Genomic DNA, 23,334 nt, shown 5'->3' with positions numbered 1-23,334 from the left:
AGTTCCTTCAAAAAAAAAGTATTAGGGTGCTAAAGTAAGAATAGAAGAACCCAAATGTCTAGAGCCCAATGCCCTATTATTTACATAGCCTTTAAATAATTATAACTACGAAAGTGGTAAAGCCTGACAGGTTTAGGATAGGTTAACACATTTGCCTAAATTTGCTCTTTTACTATTGGAAGGGTTTGAAAAGATTATTTTCTATGAAGATGGTTATATTATAAAATGTGAGTCCCCTGAAACCTCATTTTATCACTGTAGTTGAATTTGAATATTATAACAGAGCACTTCAAATTGGCTTGAGCACTCACCATCTGCTCGAGCCCTAAACAGTATAGTTTATGTAATCTCCTTTAATATAAACGACAGCAAAGTCCATTTCTACACGTCCACTTAAAACAAACTTATACTAAAAATATTCTGGGAAGACATGCAATATTTTATATATACATATTTGGCTCTTTCAGGATGCCTGCCATTTCAGGTCTAATGATCCCATAGTTATGTATGCCCTGATTTTAGTTTTAAACAATAAATATTTTTGAAACTATGATATTGCTTCATAGACCTTGGTAGTTATAAATGATATAACCAGAACTTTGAGGAAACATTCAATGTTTCCTTGCTTATATGCTTTGATAGCAATAATTATAAAATGTCATGAAATCTTGACCTGGGGATTTTCAAAAAAACAATATATATATTGTTATACCATTTCTATATTTTATAGAATATAGAATATAGAAAAATATATTTTCTATATTTTATATATATAAATATAGAAATGGTCCATAACAAATTAATATTTTTTCTGTTATTAAGTATTGTCAACAAACATAAAACAAATGCAAATATTTAACTTTCTGCCAACATATTTTGAAAGAAAAAGAAAACAAATAGAAAATATTCTTTATTTTGTATTTACTTTTCATAGCAGACTAAAACTTATTATAGATTCTTGTACATAGCACAGGAATCCCTCCGTCAAGTTAGAATAATGTTCCTTCTATGCTATTCTTAGTTTATACCGCTTTTTTTATGAAGTTATTTACAATGCCTATGTAAACTCTCCTCTCTACACCCTTAGAAATAAGCTATTATTCACACTTGAACACTATGTGTCTATTTATACATTTCTAAAGTAAATAAACTTATTAACGTACGTAACAGGTTTTCATAAGCCTTTTTATAAAGCATAACAGCTCATGTAAAATGCCATTCCCAGACATATTTGTGCATATTCAACAAAAAATAACTCACTGAGCTACTACTAAAGTGTTAAAACCAACAGCTAATGTGTAGTTACTCAGTCATAATTATTTGCAGGTTCTAAAAGGTTTTGTAAATAATTGGCATCTCAAGATTATTGAAATTTATTATGAAGCTTCAGCCACTTGGCAACATGTGCAAATTTCAGTGATAAGATGCAATAGAGAGTGTAGTGTTATTATTTATAACTTTGGTTCAAATTAGTACACAATAGCTAATAATTCTGCCTGGATAAAGTATGGAAGAAATCCCATTTTAAAATAACTGAATAATTTCAATTGTCTTTTTTTGTTATGATATTAATAGTAAGAGTCATAACGCAGAAAATATTGCCTATATTTACTAGACAGTTTGTCAACTCTTCAATTTGTCAATGTTGTAAACTTGACATGACAAAACTTAAACTCTCAGTAATAAAATATAAAGGAATATTTTTCCATCAAAAACTCAGATTTAAACAATACCTCTGTAACAGATAACAGAGCTGAATTTAAAGTAAACAATTCCAATACACAGGTGATGATGGTAAGAAAATCCTTAATCAATTACAGTCCAGGAGTTTACTAAATGGGTAGGAGCCGTTACAAATTATTGAAAAGACTTACATGGTCAGCTAAATTTGTGGATGATCCTGAGAGTTCTTCATGGTCAGATTTGGAGCTGCCATCTCTTTCATCAATAACTAGGTCTATGGGCATTTTGCCTTTCAGACAGCTAATGTACCGGTGACAGAAATTATCACACAATTCATGAACCTGAATGTAACCATTTAAGTAAAGGAAGAGAAAAAAGAGATGCATTTTTAAAAGAGGGAGAAAGCAAAACTTCTAGGCTGCAACTTGTTCTCTCTCCAAACCCCCCCCCCTTAAAAAAAGCACTGTGATCTACTATTCCACAAGTAACTCTAATTAAGAGGCATATAGTTGAAGCAAGGAAACAATAGAGAAATTGTTGCAGCACATATTATTCCCCAGAGACTTGCTTGAGCAACAAGTTGGGGGATGCACAGCTATTAAACGTTAGCCTATTCTATAGATAGAAGAAAATCCGATTTGAGGATATTATCAGAAGCACTGAGATCTGGATAAATAAAACATAAAAACATAGGCAATTCAGCCAAGAAAAGTGAAGGAAAGGAGGTGGGAAGAGAGCAGTGTGTGTATTTTGAAATCTCTGGATGAGTAAGGAGAGTTTTTTAGTATAAATAATTTTACTGTAGTATTTAGTCTTTTCATGTGATTCATAAAATGTTGAGAACAGGGAGGTCTATAATCATACTGAATGGCAAGTTGTCTAAAATATTATCTCTGGTTCAAATAATTTGCAAGAAGGAAACAAGACAGAGAAGAAAAGAACATAGCAGATACTTGAATGAAGGTAGGAAAGAATGGGTGGGGGGGAAGTGGGGGTTAGAAAAAAAGAAAAAGAGCCATGCACTTTTGGTTTAATCTCAGGATGTGCTTTGTACCAGTTACAGTGTTCTTTTGAATTTCCCCAAGGGTTGTAGGAGGCCAGGAAAAGGAAAAGGAAAAGAAAGAGAGGTAGTGCCCCCTTGCTCTTACCTTTTCTAATTCCAAAAGGTGAAACCTTAAGACTTGTATAGCTTGTATCATCTGAAAGAAAACAGGGAACAGAGGAATTGTCATATAAGGGAGAGAAGGAAGCAAGTCAAGGAGTGGGGGATTGTCAGGGCACGCTCTCATTATCCAGGATTTTAGCTCTTTGGACACGCTTGGGCAATTTTGATCATCAACTTTAACCTAAAGCACTTGATAAAAAAAAACATTGAATCACACATAAACACACACACACACACTTCAAGAAAAACAGCAATAAGTGGTTTGCCAAGACGTATCCCCTGTGGTTTTTAAAGTCTGCAAAGCAACCAAGTGCTAAACATCCACTCACCACTCCATCCATTTTTTAAAAAAGAAAAAACAAAGAAGGCAAGGTGAAATGGCTTCAAATGAATGGTCTGCCTTCACCTCTTTTTTTTAAAATGGATTTCAGTACTTTTAATATTAAAATTGGACAAATTATCAAAAGAATCGTACTCAGCAGCTTCAAACTCTTTTCTGAAACCATGATTTCCTTCTCTTTTACTTCTCAGGGCTTAAACCCAGCTTTGCAACACATTAGGAGCTCAAGTATCTGTTGTCGTCCCCTTTCTATGTCAAGAATCTGAGTTCCTTGAAGCCCCTGGGTATGAATAATTTCTTTTTCTTTCAGATTCTTGGCACCTCTACAAACATTTCTCCAAGTCCCTGTTCGTATTAATTATTTTATTTTAACCAAGGCTAAGCATGTGGGGTCTCCCAGAGCATAAGAGGTCAAAATAAAAACAGACAGGAAGAACCTTACCAAATTATCCAATTCTGGATTTGAAGAAAAAAGTGGTTTTTCTGCCCGAACCTATATGGGAGGGGGAGGGGGGAAGAGTGAGTAGGAATCAGTGTGTATTTCAGCTACCTTAAAAACTCCCTATTTGTTGGGCCTGTGCCCCCACCCCACCTCACAGTCTAATTGTAACAGATCAAAAACATGAATTAGTTGCAAGTTCTTTTCAATGCCAAAGAGACATTTGGAAACTTAGGCCACTCAGCGCCACCACCATTCTTCCTGTCCCACACAAGCTTCCTTTTTGCCCAGTTCACATTTTCAAGGGAGGGCTGAGAAATGGGCCTAACAGCCCTCGAATTTATCTCTCCCCCCTCCACCATCCCCTTTTAACAATGCCCCCTTCCTGTGAGTTAAGGGAATCCTAGAAGGTCTCCCAGCAGACCTTTCTTGCAGCCAGAAGGGAAGAGGAAAATGGGGATGATAGAGAGGTGGCTGAGCAGAAGGGAAAGGCACCCAGACCCAGATTGGCCGGAACATTTTCCCCTCAGACGCTCCAAAGCTCCCTCAGAGCGAGCGCCGCCATCCCCTTTCCCCAAGGCCTGAGGAGCAGCAGGCCTCGTCGCGCGGGCCTTCTGAGGGGGTGCCTTCTGAGGGGAGGGGGGGTCCTTAGATTGAGGTGTCGCGCGCTCAAGGTGGGGGCTGGGTGTACGGCGAAGGGGCGGGGAAAAGCGGAGAGGGAAAGAGTTTCGACCTGTTTGGCGAAGACGGCGATGTCCTCGTTGAAGGAGTCGGAGGAGCAGACGTCTCCGCCGGCCACTCCGGGCTCTCGGGGAGTGCAGGTGGCGAGCTCGCACTTTTCAAAGACCAGAGCTAACAGAGGGAACAACGGGTGCCTGCCGGGCGACGACATACAAAGAGAAAAGGAGGGGAGAACGACATTAAGAAAGAGGGAAAAAACACACACGAGAGGGTGGGATAAAAGGAAACCTAATCAACAAGTTTCTTCAAAAATAAAAGAAACATAATGTATCTCCACGCGCAAGCTTAACGTCCCCTCAGCCTTCCCCATAACTAAAGGAAGGGACAACACGGAGCCAAAAGTAACACAACACATGCAAACGTCTCCCCGCAAAATTCCTGGGCCAGAACCGAACTCCACAAACCCATGTGAGCCAACAAACACAATTTACCCAGCCCCAGATTGCGCTGTGGAAGTCCCGCAGCTTTTAAAGCTAGTAAGGAAATTAGCAAAGCCTTCGCTTGTCCAGAAGACACGACAATACCAAACGCGGGAAGACTTGATTTTTACCCAAAGTCTGAAGCTGTTTCTTATTTTGGTGAGAAGTAACAAGAGCCACGCTATCTAGGAAGGAAAGGAGAAGAGAAAGAAAGGGATCCCGGGCGGTAGAGACTGAAGAAATGCGTCCAGATTAAATATCGACTGCCCCGTCATAAAAGAGAAGAAGACTGAATAAATTCCTCCCCATTGTCCGGCCAGATACTGCCTGAGGATCAGGGTCTAACTGGGCGATACATGCGTTAAACCAGTAAATCCTTTTCCTAAACCTTTCCTCCTAGTGTTAATTGTGTCACAGGGGCTGTTATTGCATGCTTTAAAGAAGGAAAGAAAAATGTCACCTAAATAAAACTTTGCTGAGGAGAATATATTTTTCCCAATCTTCCCATACCGCCACCCCGGCTTTGTTTTCAAGGACTAACCCACATTTTACTTTGATTAATTCTGCATTTACAGAGCAACATCTAAATAAATAAACAGCACAACCTCCGCTGATTTCAGTACAATTTGCATGTGTGTAAATGAGCCTGGGGAAACCAGGCTTTCTTTTCATTTCTAAGAACAGGAAAGACAATAAATATTTTAAAAAGCTCTTAAGGAACTGCCTTTAAGATTGGTGTGTCCAAAGAATGGAGCAGCTTAGCCAAACTGCTTTCACTAAAATCTGAACGCACTTCCAGCGCGTCAAAATAACACGCCCGTCAATCCCTGCATCCTCCATGGGATTTCTTAGCTGAACTTCCCCATATATTTGTGTCGTTTTTAACTTTATCGACCTAAAATGTTTTTATTACCTACAGACATGCAGAAAGGGATCTATCGTGATCTATATTGATCTATAGTGACAATTAGACATGTCCTCTAGATTTCAGGAAGAAAACCCGAGGAGGATTTTAGAAAGGAGAGATTGTTTAAAAAGCACTTTATAGTTCTCTCCAAAAATCTTGTGCCTACCGCTCTCTTTATGCAGGACGGTTATTCCTCTGCCCTCTTTCCTGAAAGAGACGGTGTCTCCAGCCCTTTGCACATATACACACACACACACCGAAATACACATATGCTGTAAGGAACGGGCCACAGCGCCTGGCTTGCCTTGCTTTGTACCTACCCATAGATTGCATCCTTGTCCCGCTTCAAGGCGTCATTGACAGCCGATCCCATGCTGGCCGGCATGACATTGGGGTGCGGGGCATGGGCTCCATAATGCTGGCTGGCATGCAGTGGCGGCCCGTGGTTCAAATGGTGTACTGGGGGGATCGGCCTGGGGGCGTGAGGGTCTCCATACATGGAAGCAGGTACCCCTACTCCGTCCATCCCGCCGTAATGAGGCAGCTCATCGTACTGTCAAAAAGAAAATGGGCCAGAAAAGGAAGGAAATAGAACCAGAAGAGAGAAAGAGGAAAGCGAGAAAGAAAAAGAAAGGGGGTGAAAAGGGGAAGAAATAAACAAAAACAAAACAAAACAAAAACAACAGAAGTCAGAAGAGAGTAAAGCACCCAGGCAAAGTCAGACAAAACAGAGCAAAACTACAAACCAGGACCAGCCACAACAGAGAGGAAAGCGATACAAACTGAAATCAAAATAAAAAGTGCAGTCGACAGAGCTGGGGGGGGGGGGAGGGCAAGGGAAGAAGGGGGCAAGGAATGTGTGTGTATGTGAGCCGGTTGTGGGGAAAGCTCTATCGAGGGCAAAATACGGGAAGGGGAAGTGTGAAAGGGAAGAAGGAGGAAACCGTCTACGAATTAGAGGAGACGGGGCCACAGATAAACGAACACCCCACCGGTGACCAGATTAATGCTACAGAGTAGGAAGGGTAAACAAGGCTGAGAAGGGAGAGAAGAGCGCGAGAGAAAGGGAGCAAATAATCTGAAAGTTACCAGAAACATTATTTAGTCGCAATTCCCCCTTGTCTTTGTCAAAATCAGAGATAAACCAAGCAGCAAACTGTAGCTGTATTTCCCAGGCAGCGGCAGCAACAGCCACAGCAGCAGAAGCGGCGGCGGCGGCGGCAGCAGCAGCAGCAGGCAAACCTTCCCCCCTGTAAACCGCGCGCCACTGAGCAGTTAGAGAGGAGCAGGGAAATCGCGCTGTTGGGGGAAAAGCTACAGAGGAAAGAAGCGTGGAACAATTGCACACGCACGCACACACACACACACACACACACAGAGGGAGACAGACACACACACACACACACACAGAGAGAGAGAGAGAGAGAGAGGGAAGGAAAGAGACATAGAGGCACACGCACACACAAAACCGGTGAATATTTTTTGCTGCTATTTGTTTTGTTTCTCTAAATAGTGGCCGCCATGAGCAGCAGCAACTGGGAAAGAGCAAATCCGACAGGCCCCTCTTAAGAAAGGATTTATACGTAAGGTAAGTGCTGGAGATTTAAACCTACCCTTTGCGCCATCAGTCTGCGCTCCAATAAACTCCGGGATGTGTCCTATATTTAATATCCCAGTCCAGTAACACCACCAACAAAGTGACTGAAGAAGAAGGAAAGGAAGAAAAAAAATCCCTTTTCCCTTGTTTCTCCGACCCACTTATAGAGTTCTCCAATACGCGTAAATATTCATAAAGACAATCGTTATAACAATAAAAAGTAGGGAAAAATAAACCACGTAGAGTTTGTCTGTTTCCCCAGCGTGCTCTTCTTTATTTCCCTTCTCTGTGTCTTTCCTTTTTTTCTTCTTTTACGTAAAAAAAAATATGATGGTATTTTTTAAAAAAAAAATAAACATAAAAGTCGTCAAGCCCCACACTGAAGGTTACGATCGGCCCATCAGCAACCCACATGTAACCAAACTGTCGTGTCTCATGGCTTTTTGCCACTCCAGCTGTCAATCAAAGCCATGGAATGTCAAGGTAGTGAATGAATGATGGCTGATGATGATGAAGAAGAAGAAGAAGAAAAGAGGAATCTTTTAACCTCGGATTCTTCTCTCAGTAAGTCCGCGTTTGGGATTTTGCTTGTAGGAAAGCTATAGGTTCTTTAAAAAAAAAAAACTACCGGGAGGGGGAGGGTGGGGTAGGATGCGAAGAAAAATGGAATAGTTTGCAAAAACGTGGACTTCCTCCGTTCTTTTTGTGTGCGTGTGTATGTGCGTGGTTGGGTGAGTGTGTGTGTGCGCGCGCGTTGGGTTTTTTTTTTTCTTTCCCCCTCCCGGTAGGTATTTTGTCTCCCTCTTCACCTCTCCCTCTGAGATGAGTGAGTGTCAGTAAGTGTTGGCAGGTTGGCTGCTGGCTGGCTTATAGAAGAGGCTCAGTTTTGCGGCGCTGATCGGCGGGAGAATGAAATGACGGAACCCGGAAGTAGTGGTGGCCATAGCCAGTCCTACAAGAGAGACACATACAAGGGAGCGGGGAGAGGGAGAAAAGAGAGAGAGAGAGAGAGAGAGAGAGAGAGAGAGGGCGAAAACGGGCGAGCCAGCTCGCGCTTACAGTTTGCGATATGCAGAGTATGCAATCAGGGCTGTTTCCACGCCACCCGGGGTGGGGAGGCGGGGGCGCGATGCAGCACGTTCAGAAATCTCAACCAAGCCGGCTCGCTTTTCCAGATAGGCACGGAAAAGTGGAAGGATACAGAGGGAGCCTCGGAAGGAGGAGGAAGAAGAAAACGAAGGAGGAGGAGGAGAAGAAGCAGGAGAGGGAGCAGAGAGAGAGAGAAAAGGGGGGAAAGTGGGCTGCTGGGTGCGTGCGTGCGTGCGTGGGAACTGCAAACAGCCCGAAGGGGGTAAAAAAAAAAAAGTATCCTAAGAAGCCTAGATCTGTTGCTTTTTTTTTTAATGGAGAGATTTTTACCCTTCGATATCCTCCTTTGCCTGGCCGTGCTGCTTAGCCATCGCTTCGCCTGGTGTTTGTTGCTCTCTTCTCTTCCTCTCAGTCCTGCGGGGGTTCAGTGTCCAGGAGAAGAGCCGAAGGAACTCGGGCAGTGGCGAATGTTTGGAAAGAGGCGCGGACAAACTTGTTCTGCCAGCGGAAACTCCTAGCCTGCCTTAACAAAGTCCGCCATCCTTGTCAGTAGAGTGCATTCAAAGAGCTGCCTGCACCGCGTGTTTCCTTCGCGGTTGCTGTTACTCCGAATAAATCTCCTGGAGGGGAGCGCTCCGCTTGGCACCCTTTACTGTGTGCTCGGTTCCCTCAAAGCCGCTGTACGAGGCGGGGGTCTAAGCAGAGGACTGAGAGAGGGAGAGAGAGAGAGAGGGAAAGAAAGGAAAGGCATCATTTGAGGCTGGGCTTTGGCGCTGCTTGGGCGTTACAAAGCGAAGGGAACATTCCCCTCCTTTTCTCTTTTATTCCAAATTGTCATATATCTGTATATCTGAATCTAGATATCTATATCTATATATATTTATAATTGGGACTAATGCATTTTTTATAATTGGGACTAATCCCTCTTGAGCTCGCTTTGCTTGTTCTTTTATAGAATCTGTATTCCTTAACTGGGGTGGTTGTTATAATTCTCTGTTCGAAACAACCTAAAGTCACAGCTATTGTTATAGGTATTATTGCGCTAACTGCAGCGGTTATTCCGCAGAACTAGTGCGATGGTGCCCTCTGGTTCCTACGACCAAGTCAACTTTTGAAAACACACCCAGCAGACTTTCGCGGCCAGTCTCTCTCACTTTTTTTCCCCTCTCCCACAGGCATTCACAAGCGCTACCTCCACGTTAATTTTGGTAAGGGGTGTGTGTGTGTGTCTGTGTCTATGCGCGCACCCGCGCAGCCTCCTCCAATCGCTTTGCTGGAACCGAAACATGCCTTACCTCAGAGCAGTCAATTACCAAAGCTACCCGAGATCATCAATCATGGGGGAATGCTTCAAGTTAAGGGGGAGGAGCAATGGTCAAACTATTGATTGCTGCAGTTTTGTACTCCCTCTCCCTCCCTCCTGCTCTATCTCTCTCACACTCTCTCTCTCTCTCCCCACATAAAATCTAAACCAGACTATCCTGGTAATAGTGGGATTTATCAATGATTATGAATCTACTTGTGAATGTTACGGCCTCGTACATACTTGCGGCGGCGGCGACGGCAGCCACGCATTTTAGACTGGATTCCGGCGAGAAAAAGAGAGTGGGAAGAGGGGCAGGAGGACGGGACAAGAGACTTTTCTCATGGGCAGGTCAAGGGGAGAAAGAAAGGGGGGGGAAGTTGGGGAGGAAAAGCGAAATTTGCCAAAGGCACGGGTGGGAGGAACGAGTCTAAAAACGCAGCCAATCTTCTCTGGGCTAGGGAACCAGCTCCCGAGGTCAACGGAGCTCTCCAAAATGATGAATGATTGAGTACCTGCGATGATGATAGTGATTACCGGAGCAATTAAACAGTTTGATTAAATGAGCCATCATAACAATGCTGTCTGCGGGATATCAGCCCTCGCTTATAAAGAAAGATAGAGCAGAGAGAGAAGCAGGCTCGAGGAACGCCACCGGGTAACGGCTTCGCTTCCCGGGAGCGCTTAGCCTGGCAAGCTACGCAGCTTCAGCTCAGCCCCCGAACCGCCAGGCGAAAGAACTGGGAAAAGAACTGGCGAGACTTTTTAAGCCTGACTTGCGCGCTCGTTTGAAGCGCCGAAGAGCCACCTTTGGGGTGGGGTGGGGAAGAAGAGGGGGGGTGTCTGCTTTTACTTGTTGTACCCTCTTCTCCCCTTCCCACTTTTCTCTTCTTCTAGAAGTCCTCTTCCAAGATTAAAGCGATTCTTAGGAGCAGCCGCTACTCTTCTGGGGCTGGTTCGCCCGGCTCTGCGCAGAAAGGTGAGTAAAAACCACCCTCAGTAGATCGCTTTCTTTCAAGCTGCGTTTAAATCGGTTCCTTTGCAAAAAGAAAAAAAAGGGGGGCGGAAAAGGGACTTATTCGGGGGCGAAGGGGGTGGGTAGTTCTACCGTATTTTCTTCTCTGTCGTAGAAATCGGTAACGCGCTTCAAGACATTCTTGGTAATGAATACTTGGCTAATCCTTCGGGTGCCCGGAGACCTATAGAGCAGGGGGTTATGCAAATCCTTTCCTACTTTTGCAGCTGAATCTTTCTAAGAGGATGCTTTAAAAGAGATCTACTTTGTCAGGAATGGACTTTCTGAGGTCTCTTCCGAAAATGTCACTTTCTTAAATTTTTTGGGAATCGCATTGTTGTAATATTGTCAACCCAATTCCTCATTATACAACACTTTAAAAAACAACTGTTTTCTATTAAAAACTGGGGAAGAAAACATACCCGACCGGAGCTATATATTGTCTCAGTTTAGACTGATTTAGCAAGAAGTGGGATCCGCTTTGCCGCCAGTTTTTCCCCCCTTTCAAATACAGCTCCTTGAACAACTTTCCTGTACTAAGGCTGCATGTGTTGAGTAGAGTAAATGAATATTATTGCAAAAAGATCTCAATATACCACTTTAAAAAAATCAATATACCACTTTAAAAAAAATCTAAAAAGTTAATGGGAAGAGATATTTTGCAGGGTCCAGTAATGCTTCTTTCATTTCTGTTTCTTCCCTCCTTAAATGAATCATTCATGTTATATTTCAGTTCTTTTAAAATGCAGAGAGATATATTTTTTAGTTTCCTGGGAGATTTGAAGTCACCCTGAAAAAAATGTTAAAGAGGCAACAAACAAAAAGATGACTAAGTATTTCATTCTTTCTTGTGACAAATCTAAAAGAGCAAAAGGATTTCTTTCATGCTTTTTTTTGTGAAAAATCTAAAAAAAATATTTGTCACATGTTTGTTAAAAACCTTCAGGTAGGTATCCGAGAGCACTGATTCTCTTAATTTAGAACCAGCCATTAATAAATATATATAATACATAAGTAATTAGTTTTGGAATTCTGAATCAAATTTAAAAAGGGAGAAAATAGTTACATTTGCAGGAGCTTGTGGTAGGATGGGTATATTTGTCTTGAAATCAGGCCTTTAGTTTTCAGTGAGACTTTGTTCTGGACTTGCAGCTATAATGAATTTTAAGATAACTGATCTTGTGAAATGCAAAAATATTTTTTAAATCCCAAATAATGTCAGTCATCATCATCACCATCATCAAATCAGGAACCCTGTGTAGAAATGTCAAACATTCAATTCTTCCTCCAATCCAGTTTGCGCTGCTTCTTTCTTTTTCTTTCTTTCTCTCTCTCTCTCTCTCTCTCTCTCTCTCTTTCTTTCTTTCTTTCGGCTGGAAATGGTTTTAACAGGCGGTAAAATTTCATCTTGTGGTGTCAAATTGGGGTCAGTTTGGGGTGAGGGTTCTCAGTGTCCGGGAAGGAGCTGTCCAGCTGTGTTAGGATTCATTAAGGGCAAAAGATCCGTTTCAAGAAAAACAATACAGAGACAATCAGTGGGCTAAAGATCCTCTCCAATTTGCTTTTTGCAAGTGTGCTACAGCAAATATAAATAGTGAGACCCAGCATCTCTTCAAACTTCCCAACCAGCTTCTTCTTTCTTAGAGGGAAATCAAAGTGTATTTTGAACAACCAGAGGATGATAACGTCTTGACCATTTGGATGTCTTTTTATTATTTTTAAAATATGCTCTCTTTTGCAAATGTGACTCATCCAACAGGTAACAGGATTGATTCTGTAAGTATATATGCGTTTTTATTTCAAATTTGCTCTCTTGAAGTGCCCTGTAAATAGAAAGGGATTTGGAGAAAGTAGGCTGAGATGAGATGTTAATAAAAATCCAGAAATACTGTTTTTTACTGCTATTGATATAGTCTAATAGATGCTCTTTGGAACCATCAATTTAGAATTTCTAACTGTAAAAGTATATGCAACTAGTCAGGTTCATTAACTTCGTGGCTTAAATCCTCTTAGCTGTTTTTACATCTCTTAGCAGATCAGCACCTCACTAGAAGGACAAATAACTTCACCAGTAATCTTATTTGTAACTTTATTCAGTGTTTGTTTGCCAGAATGAAGGGATTTTCCCTCTTTTGCTTTTGGATTAAGCAAATAACATTTGAAGAAATGCTCTCGTTTTTCGTAGGAATTAGGGCTATTTTTCAATAATTTATTTTGAACTGTGACTAAAAATAGAGCCACAAGAAACAAATCAGATCAAAGGCAGGGATTGTTTAAAAGTTTAGGCACCTCCTAGTTTTTCTGAATTTGGAAGGAAATTTCAGTATTTTCTTTTTTTCTCTCTCCAAATTCTAGCTCTAAACACTGATCCAAGAACCTAAGTTGATAACTAGGGATGCCATTGACAAAACGTAGTCCACTTATATTCAAATTCTTTGCCATCAAGCTGAAATTCACATATTTTTGTTTCTGGACGAGTGTGGGTTATTCCTTGAGCTTGATGATTTCCCTCAGATTTCTTTAAAGGAAGAAATTAAATTCTGTAATTAATTTCTCCTCTCCCCTCCCCTCCCCTCCACCCCAGCCCTCAGCACCCTGCACCCAGACGATCAAATATCATTTTGCTCTGGCAAATAAGTACAGAATAAAACATTTAACTTAATTTATGAAGATATTAATATCTTATATTTATCGTGACTCAGTTCAACCTTTTGAAATGCTACAGGTAGGAAACACTTCTTTTCTTTCTCTCTCTCTCTCTCTCTCTCTCTTTCTTTCTTTCTTTCGGCTGGAAATGGTTTTAACAGGCGGTAAAATTTCATCTTGTGGTGTCAAATTGGGGTCAGTTTGGGGTGAGGGTTCTCAGTGTCCGGGAAGGAGCTGTCCAGCTGTGTTAGGATTCATTAAGGGCAAAAGATCCGTTTCAAGAAAAACAATACAGAGACAATCAGTGGGCTAAAGATCCTCTCCAATTTGCTTTTTGCAAGTGTGCTACAGCAAATATAAATAGTGAGACCCAGCATCTCTTCAAACTTCCCAACCAGCTTCTTCTTTCTTAGAGGGAAATCAAAGTGTATTTTGAACAACCAGAGGATGATAACGTCTTGACCATTTGGATGTCTTTTTATTATTTTTAAAATATGCTCTCTTTTGCAAATGTGACTCATCCAACAGGTAACAGGATTGATTCTGTAAGTATATATGCGTTTTTATTTCAAATTTGCTCTCTTGAAGTGCCCTGTAAATAGAAAGGGATTTGGAGAAAGTAGGCTGAGATGAGATGTTAATAAAAATCCAGAAATACTGTTTTTTACTGCTATTGATATAGTCTAATAGATGCTCTTTGGAACCATCAATTTAGAATTTCTAACTGTAAAAGTATATGCAACTAGTCAGGTTCATTAAATTCGTGTGGCTTAAATCCTCTTAGCTGTTTTTACATCTCTTAGCAGATCAGCACCTCACTAGAAGGACAAATAACTTCACCAGTAATCTTATTTGTAACTTTATTCAGTGTTTGTTTGCCAGAATGAAGGGATTTTCCCTCTTTTGCTTTTGGATTAAGCAAATAACATTTGAAGAAATGCTCTCGTTTTTCGTAGGAATTAGGGCTATTTTTCAATAATTTATTTTGAACTGTGACTAAAAATAGAGCCACAAGAAACAAATCAGATCAAAGGCAGGGATTGTTTAAAAGTTTAGGCACCTCCTAGTTTTTCTGAATTTGGAAGGAAATTTCAGTATTTTCTTTTCTCTCTCTCTCTCTCTCTCTCTCTCTCTCTCTCTTTTTCTTTCTTTCTTTCGGCTGGAAATGGTTTTAACAGGCGGTAAAATTTCATCTTGTGGTGTCAAATTGGGGTCAGTTTGGGGTGAGGGTTCTCAGTGTCCGGGAAGGAGCTGTCCAGCTGTGTTAGGATTCATTAAGGGCAAAAGATCCGTTTCAAGAAAAACAATACAGAGACAATCAGTGGGCTAAAGATCCTCTCCAATTTGCTTTTTGCAAGTGTGCTACAGCAAATATAAATAGTGAGACCCAGCATCTCTTCAAACTTCCCAACCAGCTTCTTCTTTCTTAGAGGGAAATCAAAGTGTATTTTGAACAACCAGAGGATGATAACGTCTTGACCATTTGGATGTCTTTTTATTATTTTTAAAATATGCTCTCTTTTGCAAATGTGACTCATCCAACAGGTAACAGGATTGATTCTGTAAGTATATATGCGTTTTTATTTCAAATTTGCTCTCTTGAAGTGCCCTGTAAATAGAAAGGGATTTGGAGAAAGTAGGCTGAGATGAGATGTTAATAAAAATCCAGAAATACTGTTTTTTACTGCTATTGATATAGTCTACTAGATGCTCTTTGGAACCATCAATTTAGAATTTCTAACTGTAAAAGTATATGCAACTAGTCAGGTTCATTAAATTCGTGTGGCTTAAATCCTCTTAGCTGTTTTTACATCTCTTAGCAGATCAGCACCTCACTAGAAGGACAAATAACTTCACCAGTAATCTTATTTGTAACTTTATTCAGTGTTTGTTTGCCAGAATGAAGGGATTTTCCCTCTTTTGCTTTTGGATTAAGCAAATAACATTTGAAGAAATGCTCTCGTTTTTCGTAGGAATTAGGGCTATTTTTCAATAATTTATTTTGAACTGTGACTAAAAATAGAGCCACAAGAAACAAATCAGATCAAAGGCAGGGATTGTTTAAAAGTTTAGGCACCTCCTAGTTTTTCTGAATTTGGAAGGAAATTTCAGTATTTTCTTTTTTTCTCTCTCCAAATTCTAGCTCTAAACACTGATCCAAGAACCTAAGTTGATAACTAGGGATGCCATTGACAAAACGTAGTCCACTTATATTCAAATTCTTTGCCATCAAGCTGAAATTCACATATTTTTGTTTCTGGACGAGTGTGGGTTATTCCTTGAGCTTGATGATTTCCCTCAGATTTCTTTAAAGGAAGAAATTAAATTCTGTAATTAATTTCTCCCCTCCCCTCCCCTCCCCTCCACCCCAGCCCTCAGCACCCTGCACCCAGACGATCAAATATCATTTTGCTCTGGCAAATAAGTACAGAATAAAACATTTAACTTAATTTATGAAGATATTAATATCTTATATTTATCGTGACTCAGTTCAACCTTTTGAAATGCTACAGGTAGGAAACACTTCTTTTTCTTCCCTTTTCCTCCCTTTTCTTTCCTTTTTGCACCTTGTGACTTATTTTCCCCAAATCCTTTCCTTCCAACAAAAGTCAAGCCTTACTCATCAGGTGAACTCTTACTGACCTCTCTTCCAGGGCTCTGGAGTTCTTTGAAAGCTGGTTTAGGAGGGCCCTCGTTAAATTACTTCTTGGACCCTTTCTTTCCCTTTCCTTTTTCTTCCTTCACTTCCTTTTCTGTTTCAAAATCAACACGAACTCCAGTTTCTTTATTCACTTACAACCCTCTATTATACTTCCCAAACACTTCTAGGAATTAACATGGCACTTGTGGAGTGGGCTGCCCTCCTCCTCCTTCCTTTTACTTCTTTATCTCTCTCCTGTTTATTCTGTAAAGATCCCACTGAACTGGAGGAGCGTTTCAATAAACAGCCCTCTAGCGCTATCTGGCGGGACTCCAACCATTTCAGCAAACTTTCAGCTTCTCCCCAGCCCCTCAAGACGGCCGCTTTCCCCCTTCTTCTTTGTACTGGTAAACGGCTACACAACTGGAAGTCGTTTTCGAAGGTGCTGATGCTCCGCTTGGTTCCAAACCAAGAGTTCACTAACCGCAGAATGTCAGAAGATTAGAAACAGGCTTTTGCGGCTTTCTTTTCCCTCCCTCCCTCCCTCCCCCTCCCCCTCCCTCCCTCCCATTTCCTCTCTCCTTGAATAGTGTCCGTTGTATCATCCTCATCACCACGGTCACCACCGCCATCACCATCCTCCTCCTCTTATGTGGCTTAATTTCTAATGTTCCACAATTCATCGTAGGATTTTTCCGACGCCAAAAACTGCATTCATGAAATCCCGTCCCTGTTATCCGTTTAACTTCTAGACAGCGGCCGGACCTTGTGGCATAAGGTGACCCCCCAGTCGTCGCCCTTTTCTCCCCCCGCTTTGCTTAAATACAACCTTCTCCTCGGGTTGAGGGCAAGGGGGGCAGCCGGTCTTTTGTATTGTAGATTTGGAGGAAGGAAAGGATCCCAGCGCGATTTCGTTTTCCGAAGTCCGGTCCTTGGAGCGGAAAGGAAAAAGAGCTATCCCTCAAATGCAAAAAGGGGCCCAGGACGAGGCTAGCTCGGCAGAAGGGCTGCTTGCTTGATTCATTAAAAAAAAAACACGGTTCGGTGTCAGGGGAAACTTAGATTTCTTTGAACCCAAGGACATCCTAGCTCTCTCAAAAAGGACTGGAATATTAGGTTGCCTTCTCCCTTGGGTCTAATGGATCTCAGCTAGCTTTGCGTGTTTACTTTCCAGGAAAGTCTGTTCCAATTCAATGGGCTTCCCTTCGGAGAAGACCCGCCTAAGCTTGCGCGTAAAAGGAGTTCTGGATCGTGCTAGAAAAAACCGGATTCCATCTCCTACAGGCTCCTTTAGCACCCCTGCCCAAGGCCCATCTGCTTTGGGGGACGAAATGCCTGAATTGGGTCAGTCAGTTTCAATTCGGGAAAGGCAAATTGCCTCCGAAAAGACCCGGGCAGTTTCTGGAAGGAAGGAAAGAAAGAAAGAAAGAAAGAAAGAAAGAAAGAAAGAAAGAAAGAAAGAAAGAAAGAAAGAAAGAGAGAAAAGAGAGAGAGAGAAAGAGAGAAATATACACTGGCCCTGTCCAGCTCTTTCTTTCTCCAGCACTCGGGTCGCCTGACTGCACTTTTCATTTTCTTTTTAATGAATCTCCCCCTCGGTTCCCTGCACGGAGAAAGTAATCCTGGTGATTTTGTGCTACTTGCAAAAGGGCCTTTTGGTGACGGCCCTGCCGAGGCTAAGCTCTGCCGCAATTAATTGAAAACAGTTATTAGGTCGTCATTGGCAATAGCATAAATAATTACGATAGGTTTTTACTTAAAACTGACCGGTCACCTGGGGGTGGGGCTGCGGCGAGAGAAGAGAAGGAGGAATCGATTGGAAGGTATAAAAATGATGGATCAAACATCAATGCCGATTATTTGAAATATTGTAGTCGAATGTTTTTTTTTTATGGATTTCATCGGTTTAAGTGTCTGAAAAGTGCAGTGTTCCAACATATATTTATGTTGTCAATACTGTCAAAACTGTCACGTTTATTACAACGGGGTTGTAATACATTTCGGAGTTCTTCATTTACATAAAATCGCCTACTTTTCTACGAACTGCCTGCCACAACTTTGCCTTCTATCCGGGAGAAAAGCTGAGAAACCCTGGCAAAGTCCTCGAAGGATGCCGGGCTTTTTATCCCAGCAGAAGTAGAAAGTCAAGCCAACCGTTTTCCTAAAGTGCTGCTTTCTTTCCCAGCTTGCCCGAAAGAAGCCCTCGCCTCGCCTCGCCTTGCCGGTGGAAATCCAGACAGTTGGACGTCGCTTTCGAGCCCAACCGTTTTGGGCCTCTAAGCCAAGCTAGTCCTGCTGCAGGAGCCTTAAACCGCCGCCTGCGGCACAAAAGGGGCTACCGCAGACCAGGCGCGCCGTGCCGGATTCGGCCACCCGAATCCACCTGAATTGCGCAGGGAGATCCGAACCGCGTTCCAAAACGGCCGAGTCGCCAAGCAGCGGTTTCGGATGTCTCTGAGCCTGACGGCTCCGCTGTGCAGAACCAAAGCGCCCAGGGCGCAGCGACCCCATCGTGCCACCGAGTCGCGGATACCTACGGAGACATGGAAAGGCTCCCTTGGCTCCGTGCAAGCCGTCTCTAAACGCCCGCAGGCTTTCCGGAGGATGTGCGTGCCCCAGGCCTCCAAGCTGCCCCGGGCTGACTTTGAGGCTGAGCGCTTTCCATGCCGATCTATGCGGAAAAGCGGCGGGTCTTCCGTTTAAAGAGAGAGGAGAGGGAAAGGAGAGGCGGAGGGGAGCATTTTTCACGGAGTTCTTGGGGACTTTGGATCGCGTTTCTCCGCAGACTTAGCCCCACAACACCTCCCCAGACCAAAATACCTGAAAGTCCGAAGCTATATTTGACCCCACCGTCGGTCTAAGTATTCCCTGATGATATGTGTGTAATGCGATGTTTTGTTCTTTCTTCCCTTTCAGGAATTCGCAAAAAGAAGCTGTGTGTATTTTAATTTATTCCACCGACTGTCCTCTCCGAACAATCCTTCCTTCCTTCCTTCCTTCCTTCCTTCCTTCGAAATTAAGCAGGTGTTTGAGAATAGGGAGGGGGAAAAGTTCGGGTTTCAGGAGACAATTGGTTGACTTTGGTCTGTCTCCCCACTTTCCCACAGATGGTTTCCTCTCTAATCAGTGGCACCCAAAAGCTCCCCAGAAATCTCAAATTGAGAACTGAGTCAAATGAAGCCGCGGGGGGAAAAAAAGCCGCTAATGTCGGCTGGAGCTTGCTTTATAGGTGTTCACCCCACCCCACCCCACCCCACCCTACCTTTTGTTTTGTTTTGTTTCGTTTCGTTTTGTTGGCGAGAGAGAGAGAAAGAGAGAAAATTATCCATCCCTGGGAAATGGAACGGTGATAGTCAGAAGGTCCCTCTTTTTTCCTTTTAAAACTTTATAGCATGCTAAAATGGGGGAACTGGGAGGCTGGAGAACAGCTCTCCTGTGAAAATAAACTAAGCAGGGAGAGAGGCGACAGGCTGAATTGATCAAACGAAGGGCCATGAAAAAAAGAAAACAGCCGCTCCAAATTTTATCCCAGGTTCAGTCCTGGTTTTGGAGCAGAGAGGAAACCCGGTTCTAACTCTCCCCACCCCTTAAAAAACACGAAGCATTTAACAATTATCCCTTAATCGGCTGGCAGGTTGGCCACAAATGATGCCATTAAACATCAAAGACATGCTTGGGACTTTATCTTTTAGCCATAAGAGGATTAATTTCTGTAATTAGAGTGGGGAAAATATGTACATAAATAAGTATCGCTCTCCCCATCTTTTCCTCTTGATCTTACGGATTATTATCGGCGGGTGATGGGGGCGATTCTTCCAAGTTTCGTCTCTTTATTTGATAAAACGAGGAAAGAGGACTTGGGGACGCCGAGTCTCGCGTCCCCCCCCTCCCCTCCCCTCCCGCCTAGGAGCCCGTCCGGAGAACCGGACCTTTTTCCCGAGCATCCAGCAGCGGTGCGGACAGATTGCCAGAATAAGGCTGCTTTCTTCCCGAGGACCGGAGGGAGAGGTTAATTTGGGAGGGTCAGCTGTGTTTGCCTTTGTTGCTCTTGTCTCCCACCCCCCTATCCCCAGGCTCGAGGCAGAGCTTCATCCTCCGCCTTCCCGTAAAACCCGCCTGACCTTCCTTCTAACCTGTATGAATACCTCGTTTACCTAATGACTTTGTGTCAGGCAGGCAGCAGGTCACTTTCCTTTTTAACCTTTCCCATTGCTGCAGTAAGCATTCTGGGCGATAATGAATGGCTCTTGGAATAATCGATGCCCATTTTATGAGCCCTGACAAACTCAAGAGATGGACACCTTGTTTCAGGAACGTGGCCTCACCTTCACCAAGTGGCTTCTTCACCCACCCACCCCTAAGAAGAAACGTTTCTCCCAGCTAGCAGCTCAACCGGTCCCTAAACTTCCCTCTGCATTGGTGTCCTCAGGTAGGGTGAGAAAAAAAAAGAGTCAGGATGATACCACGATGGTGCCATGCACACCAAAATCACCAGGAGTTTCGATATCGTTGTGTTGTGGACACCATCTTGACTTTTTGACTCTTCCCTACAGACAGTCCTGTGATAGTAAACTTTCCTTGAGTTCAGGCTGACCAACCGGCAGGTGATTTCATGTGCTCATTGTTTGCTTGATGCAATCAGAAGTTAGCTTGCCATTTCTTTTCTTCAGGGTGCTTTTCCCAACTTACAACCCTGGCATTTCCTCTTGGTCTCCCATCCAAATATTAACCAGATGTAACCGTGCTTAGTGCGGCTAAGGAATTTTGGGGCCAAGGATCAACCAAGTGGCCTGTTTTGTTGGTTCAAAATGAACAAATGAATCAAGCTAAATAAGTCCAGGATGCAGAAGGATTTGAAAGTAAAGGATTGGGTGACAGAGACATGTAACACTATTAAATACTGTTAAGTAATAAATTGATATTAATTGATATTGGTGATTATGAGTATCAGTATTAATTGAGGCATTTTCCCCAGACAGAAATTCCTCAAAAAGGATTTCACCAAATTCCTACTTCTTGCCTGCCTCCTTTTCTTTTTGAAAAATATCAGTAATCCATTTGAGCCAGCTGTCCCACTCCATCTTTCCAAACACACTCCATCCCTTTCCTTAGTTACACAGCAATTAAAATACAAATCACCACACTCCTCCATCCATCCTTCCCGGAAAGCAAGGGTGGTATCCTCCATCATCATTCCAAGGGCTTCTGATCGCAAGATTGGGTTGTCAAATAAACAGGATCTGGGGCAGGAAGAGATGCTGGGGGTTGTGATGACACTGGAAGGGGAAAACAATTTTTACATAGCCTGTCTCTTTCTTAAAAAGAAGCTCTGGTAAGTTCTTCATCTTGACCATTTAGCTTTCATTTGGTCTGTTAACTCACTTCCAGCTCAGGTGGAAAAAAGAAACTTAAACCTATAACTATGGCAAACAGAAAGGGGAGGGGTTTCTCCCGCTTCCCCCCGCCCCCCACCACATCCACACTTGCAGACGAAACAAGCCAACAGCTCTGGTGAATGTCTGGAGCTCTTCAGACTTGCTGTTATTTGCTGGTGTTAGTCAGAACGGAGAATAGTTGCAAGCCTGTTACCCCTATAGAATAAATAATACAGATTCAAACTTTAATTTAAAAAAAAAAATACACCTATAACCATATGTTTTATTTTATTTCACAGTTACATTCATCGTTGCTTTCTTTTCTTTTTAAGATGCTTATGCCCTAAAGTTTCGACCTGATATTTTCTTGGCACTGATCCTCACAGAAAAGCGGATACTAGAGGTGGGGTTGAGAAGATTACAAGATCTTGTGATAATTTTACAAAAGTATTCCTAGGAAAGTTTAGACCAAGTTTAGACTAAGTTTAAATCAAATGTAGGGAACTGCTAAAGGCAGGAATGATATGTATCCTTGAATCAATTCACAGGCTAATTGAAATCTCTTTCTCTCCCTCTCCCTCCCTCTCTCCCTTTCCCTCCCTTCCTCTCTCTCTCTCCCCCTCTCCCTCATCCTCTCCCCCTCCATCTCCCCCTCTCCTCTCCCTCTCCCTCTCCCACCTTTATGGGCTACATTACCATCAGGAACCAGGATGCAGATTTGATAAAGGATCAGAAAAAGACAAAAAAATAATTTGTTATGGTTTCAGCAGAAAGACAGAATGACTTACTTACACCATTGTCTGCATCAGGTACCAAAATAATTTCACTGAATTTGGAAATTTTGCTCCTGGACTTGAGGGAGGCCTTTGCTTCCACTTATATTTCTTTATTAGTGGCTCAGAATGTGGGAATTATTTACAATTAATGAGAATTAGTTGAATGGAACTTGCACATGATCAAACTGTTCGCTGTTGTCACAGCAAACCTATTCAATCCCATAACATAAGTGTTTGAAGAACCTGAAAACAGGCAGTCTTTTGTCCTATATGTCCCATGTTTCACTTTTATCTGGAATATCAACCAAGACAAATTCTTCTGAGAAGCACCAAAAGAAATGTGATATACACATGGAGTTTGAGCTTCCTTAATGGCATCCTGCAGAATGCCATTCTTAGATCAGTAGTATGTCTAGCTAAAAATTATCCAGAGAAGTGGGCTGAGAGAAGACCTGATTATAACTCAGTTTCTCTCATATGGTAAGAAGATATTCAAATATATCAGACCTTTAGAAACTTGAGCAACTAAGCCATTATACATTTAACATTGCCTGATATTAAATAAAATAAAATAAATGTAGTAAAATAAACTTATCTATGTTTGAATGTTAATGATTAAACATTTGTAGAAAACTTGTCAGTGTATAGTGTGGTGTATGATTTTTCCTGCATTCATCTCTACAACACTCCTTCAACTATTTATTATGAATCCCATTTTACAGTCATTTTACAGAATCTGTAAAATGCCATTAGATAAAAATCCTTGACAGAAGTGTGGTTCTGATATTCAATTTTATTGGTGTACATGAATAAAGATGAAGAATCAGCTCTGTTGGTTTCTGAAGATAATTACATTAGCTTGCTAGTATAAGAGCATATGTCCCCTTACTTTTGGTGCGTTCACATCCATGCCTATTTAGAGGTAAGCACCATGGAGTTTAATGGCTTTAAGAATGATGCTTCAGTTCTGGAGATAAACTACATCATGAAACACATTAGCAAAGCAATTTTTCACTCACTCTGACCAAAAACTATTGATTTTAATAGATTAGGATTGCGGTCAGAGGACTGTGACACATACATGCATAATAATATAACTTCAGTATTTAATGTAGGCAATAATGCTAAGTTACTTGTTTTAAAATTTCATATATAATCATATTATTGTGGCCAGATGAATACATCCTCAGTGGTAATG

General features: G+C 42.1%; 1 protein-coding gene and 1 long non-coding RNA gene across 11 annotated transcripts in view; one reads left to right on the top strand and one right to left on the bottom strand.

Annotated features, from left to right (window-relative positions):
- Positions 1-8,971, bottom strand: part of MEIS2 (Meis homeobox 2) — a 283,323-nt gene extending 274,352 nt beyond the window's left edge. For 2 of the 8 annotated variants that reach the window (XM_058162160.1, XM_058162159.1), the window contains exons 1-6: positions 7,308-8,634; positions 6,015-6,247; positions 4,361-4,502; positions 3,631-3,681; positions 2,832-2,882; positions 1,875-2,024 (exon numbers count right to left, since the gene is read on the bottom strand). In XM_058162160.1, the coding sequence (XP_058018143.1) occupies positions 1,875-2,024; positions 2,832-2,882; positions 3,631-3,681; positions 4,361-4,502; positions 6,015-6,247; positions 7,308-7,319 (639 nt within the window). In that variant the 5' untranslated portion in view covers positions 7,320-8,634. Of the gene's footprint in view, positions 1-1,874; positions 2,025-2,831; positions 2,883-3,630; positions 3,682-4,360; positions 4,503-6,014; positions 6,248-6,783; positions 7,009-7,307; positions 8,635-8,710 lie in introns of those variants that run through there. The other 6 variants (XM_058162152.1, XM_058162153.1, XM_058162158.1 and 3 more) reach the window with 6 other exon arrangements.
- Positions 7,042-22,751, top strand: LOC131187678 (uncharacterized). Of its 3 annotated transcripts, none has more exons than XR_009152597.1 (3): positions 7,042-7,282; positions 10,581-10,662; positions 22,063-22,751. It is a non-coding gene; the product is annotated as an uncharacterized LOC131187678 (long non-coding RNA). The 3 variants fall into 3 exon arrangements; XR_009152596.1 differs by having other exon boundaries at positions 18,171-22,751; XR_009152595.1 differs by lacking the exon at positions 7,042-7,282 and adding an exon at positions 7,761-7,855 and having other exon boundaries at positions 18,171-22,751.
- Positions 22,752-23,334: the final 583 nt, after the last annotated feature.

The sequence above is a fragment of the Ahaetulla prasina genome, chromosome 1 (genome assembly GCF_028640845.1).
Source record: "Ahaetulla prasina isolate Xishuangbanna chromosome 1, ASM2864084v1, whole genome shotgun sequence".
NCBI lineage: Eukaryota > Metazoa > Chordata > Lepidosauria > Squamata > Colubridae > Ahaetulla > Ahaetulla prasina.
Note: the sequence above shows the minus strand (reverse complement) of the source record. Positions and strands in the feature narration are given on the sequence as shown.